The sequence below is a fragment of the Neltuma alba genome, unplaced genomic scaffold (assembly GCF_004799145.2).
Source record: "Neltuma alba isolate B1F8T4 unplaced genomic scaffold, ASM479914v2 tig00012209_pilon, whole genome shotgun sequence".
In the NCBI taxonomy this organism is placed as follows: domain Eukaryota; kingdom Viridiplantae; phylum Streptophyta; class Magnoliopsida; order Fabales; family Fabaceae; genus Neltuma; species Neltuma alba.
In genome coordinates, this window is record NW_021636745.1 from 8,606 (window position 1) to 13,258 (window position 4,653).

The 4,653-nt window shown below is 32.7% G+C and overlaps 1 protein-coding gene across 1 annotated transcript; it reads left to right on the plus strand.

Moving 5' to 3' along the window:
- The first annotated feature begins 1,249 nt into the window (after window positions 1–1,249).
- LOC114725002 (GDSL esterase/lipase At5g45960-like) lies at window positions 1,250–4,653 on the plus strand. The gene is made up of 5 exons (XM_028911462.1): window positions 1,250–1,554; window positions 1,715–1,845; window positions 2,275–2,508; window positions 3,402–3,672; window positions 4,347–4,653. Exons 1-5 carry the CDS (start codon window positions 1,251–1,253, stop codon window positions 4,538–4,540), a joined length of 1,134 nt encoding a protein of 377 aa, XP_028767295.1. The 5' UTR covers window position 1,250; the 3' UTR covers window positions 4,541–4,653.

Sequence of the window (4,653 nt, forward strand, 5' to 3'; positions counted from 1 at the left end):
TGTTCGAAAGAGTTGTATGCAAATTTTTGACATCTAGTGTAGAATTCACATGTTAAGATTTATTTCACTTTTAACTAATTATTACTTATTAATTATGCAGAGGAAGCACATATATTAGCGTTTGGAATGATGTAGTCCAACAAGGTAACGATTAGCTGAACAATTTGTCTGACACAAGAAGGCTTAAAATTTGAGAGCAAGAAGGGTAGATATATATAGATATATCAGTTTGTTTTCAGTTAAACACATCAAAATCCATTCATGCAAGAAAAGCCAAACTCAAAGTATATGTATTAAACCTACTTTGGTACCTAACTTTCTTCACCTGTTCTACGTATCTCACCAAACATGATTCCTTAATAATTACTGAATTACATATATGAAATATGTTTGTTAACTTTCTCAACCACAAGTCCCCACCTCCTAAAAATTGGGAAAAAATAATACATATATACACTATCATTCATCTAAAGGACTTGAAGAACTGCTAATATTAATAATAAATTATGAACAGTTCTGCATATTGGTTCTCTAATTTTAAGTGAAAACGCCTTTATGCCGTTTTTTAGGGAATTTCCACAGGGTTTGTGCGCAAATAATATATTAGCTTTTTTGATCTTGAAATAATATATTGCCTGAAACAAACGATGGTTATGGATTTCTTTTGAAGGTTAAGTTTACTAAGAGTGATGATACCTTATATCCAAAGAAAAATGTTTTTATCAAATAAGCATTGGTAATAATAACTTATTTAATAATATTTAGCATTTTTTGAAAAACAGGGTTAATACAATTTTCAGTTCCTTAAATTTGCTCTCATTTTGGCTTTGGTCTCTAAGTTTCAAATCATAAATTTTGGTCCCTCAAATTGCTTTTCACTTAAAACATTGGTCCTATAATTCAATGAAAAAATAAACTATTTTGTCTTTTGATGGACCAAAACCTATGATCTGAAATTTGAAGAAATAATCAAAACAAAGACAAAATTGAGGGACCATATATTATATTAACCACTTGGAAAAAAATAATTCTGTAATAACGATATTAAAATACACTAAAACCTCTTTGCATTTCATACTTATTAATTATGTTATACTTATTATATTGTTCCTCAAAATATAAGATCTTCGCCCCATTCTAATAAAAGAATGCAAAACTCTTCTCGGCTACCAAACAAGCTATGAATATATATATCACAGCTATATATGGATGTCAATAAATTTTGATTGCATTGTTCCTGCCACAATCATATGTTACTTCACATAAAAAATCCAGGCGACATGGAAGGCTCTGACAAACAATATCCCTTACTGTCTCTTACACAAGTTTTGCCTCTCTGCTTCTTATTATTATGTTTTACGGTCCAAACAGGCGAAGCTTTGAGCAAGAAGGTCTCTGGAATATACGTCTTTGGAGACTCCACAGTAGACCCGGGAAACAATAACTTCGTCAATACACCTTTCAAGGGCAATTTCCCACCCTATGGCAGAGATTTTCCCAATCAGATTCCCACAGGAAGATTCACTAATGGAAAACTTGGCACTGACTTTGTTGGTAAATACAATATATATCTATATATAGTTTCAGCAGTTCTGGATTGTTATACTATGTCTTCATCGCTTGTTGTTTATGTTTCTGCATGTATTAGTTGGATTAAACTAATGGAAAACATTTCTTGTTTCTTCTTTGTGGTTTTAAATGTGTCCCTTTTCAGCATCATATATAGGTTTGAAAGATTTAGTGCCGCCATATTTGGATCCAAAACTCAGCAACAAGGATCTTATCACAGGAGTTAGTTTCGCTTCTGCTGGTTCTGGTTTCGACCCACTTACACCAACTTTTAGTGTATCTCTCTCTCTCTCTCTTCCCCTCTGTCTCTGTGCTTCAATATATCTTTGGTTTTTTGTGTCTGCAATATCTTGAAGGGGTAAAGACAAGTTACTGAGTATTCAGTATACTGTCATATAATCAATGATGTGTCATTATGAACTTGAGTTTTGATCCTCGTCTTTCATCCTATATATATATATCTGTGTGTGCGTGCGCGCTATTGTTGGAACCAAACTTTGGAATTCAAATAGAAATTGCAAACTCATGAACTTTGGAATAATCAATGACGTGAACTTTGAAAACTAAATTTGTCGTCTTGATTAGAATAGCAGAAACACATACAGAAACATGAAACTGTTTCAACTTTTCCACTTATGAACTGGGTTCTCAGTTATTATCATTTGGCTGGCTTTTCTTGTGTTGCTATGCATTAATTAATTGCAGGGTGTGATTCCAATACCAAAGCAACTGGAATATTTCAAAGAATGCAAGAAGAGATTGGAGAAAGTGCTTGGGAAGCAAAGAGTTGAGAAACATATGAACGAGGCTGTATTTTTCATAAGTGCTGGCACAAATGATTTCGTTGTTAATTATTTCACAATTCCAATACGAAGAAAGAGCTACCACCTCTTGGCCTATCAGCAATTTGTGCTTCAAAATGTCAAGGAATTCATACAGGTTTGCCTTCAATTCAGCTTCATTCGGTCACCACACAAACATATTTGGATTCTTGGGAAGATAATGAAATATCTACGGTCTAATTATTGTCACATGACATATTAATTACAAGAAAATTAAAGACACAGATATTCTTATTTCAATTACAGGCTGGCAAAATGTGTGTGTGTGTGTGTGTGTGTTAGTTGTGCTGTTAATGTTAGCCGGGAAACTAATAAAGCCACTGCCCCACACCCCTTGAATACGCCAACTTGTGAGGCTGTGGTAATTATATGGCTATATACATCCAAACAATGCTATAAAAATCTGTATAACTTTTTTGAATTCTTTCGATTTAATTAATACAAATGCGAAGTGTTCAGTGTTCTTATAAAGATGATTCAGAAACTGTTTGTTTTTTGGGGGGCACATATTCAATTGAATATACGATATAAAGAGGAATTTGGCGTTCACATAAAGATGGTTCATAAACTGGTTCTCTTTTTCTTTCCATGGAGATGGTCCGTAGAAATGAATTCAATATACGTCGGAAATAGGTGTGTGTATAGGTATATATTTCCAGGATCCTATTATAAGGTACCTCTAATCTCTGCAAAATCTAGAAGATCAGAGGTGGTTAACTCTTTGTCTGAAAATGATGAAATAAACATTAACCTATCCATATTTAATATCATGAATTACATCTAAAAAGTCATATAAGTTACAAATAATGATATATTAAATAGAGTATTCTTTAAAAATTGCAATTAATACCCCATTCGGTGACTAACAATAAGAACTGATCTATTTTTTTTCTTCAGAAGGTGTGTTTTATAATAAAGGTAAGATGAAGTCTCTGCGTGTACCTTTTTTATTGGATGTGACTTATCAGCGACACAATATTAATTATGCAGAACTTATGGGCAGAAGGTGGCAGAAAATTTATGGTGGCTGGGTTGCCTCCTATGGGATGTTTGCCTGTGATGATAACCTTAAACTCTGATGATGCCTTTACGGAACGAGGTTGTATGGACAAGTTTTCCTCTGCTGCAAGAGATTACAACCTTATGCTTCAACATGAACTACGTTTCATGCAACTCAACATGTCTAATGCTGGTCTTAAGATCTCTTACATCGACATTTATGGTCCCCTGGACAGTATGATTCATTCGCATGACAGTTTTGGTGAGTACAATCCTTTGCTTTTTAAAATATTTGATTTTTATTATTTCCCCCTTTCTTAATTATCTTGTTAATCTTTATTAATAAGAAAATAATACAACTCATACAACAGAAAGATATATGTTTGGAATCCTGCTAATCTTATGATTGTCTGTCTCTAATTTGTAAATAGCTCTTTAATTTGTAAATGTTTAATGCATATTTGGATGTCAATTGCCGAGCATAATATTAGAAAATACTTAACAAAAACAGAACCTTACGCCACTAACTGAAAATTTTAGAACTTAAATATTAAAGCGGGAGGAAAAAGTTTAAAACTTGGCGTTTTTAGCACGACGCTCTAACCAACTGAGCCAATAGGCCAATTGATATGAGAGAAAGTCAGTTTAAAGGCACATAATTCAGCATAGCCAAAGCAACCAAACAAGTATTCAAATAAAATTGAGGTTTTGCAAAATCGGATTTGGACTTCCAGAATCCAGACTGATATCTAAACACACTCAATTTAACAAAAAGTAGATATATACCTATGTTTTTCTGAATATTATATCCAGTTAGAGAAATAAATTGTATTATTCTTACTTTGACAATAATGGCATGTATAATATATTTCATTGCATCATCTTTATTTGCTATATATGTGATATGAATTACTGTTGAATAATGTTGTGTTATAGGGTTTGAAGAGGTTGAAAGTGGTTGCTGTGGAAGTGGATACATTGAAACATCGTTTCTTTGCAATAAGTATTCTTCTGTATGTTCCGATCCTTCAAAGTATCTGTTTTGGGATTCAATCCATCCATCCGAGAAGGCATATCATAACGTCTTCTTGGCCTCTCGTCCCACAATCGATGCCCTAATCAATCGTTAATGAATGGGATTAATTTTTGTATAATTAAAATTTCTTGAGATAATCGTTATTATTAGATTGTAATTGACATTAATATAATTTATCTAAAAGTTTATTTGAAATTTGAAATGATA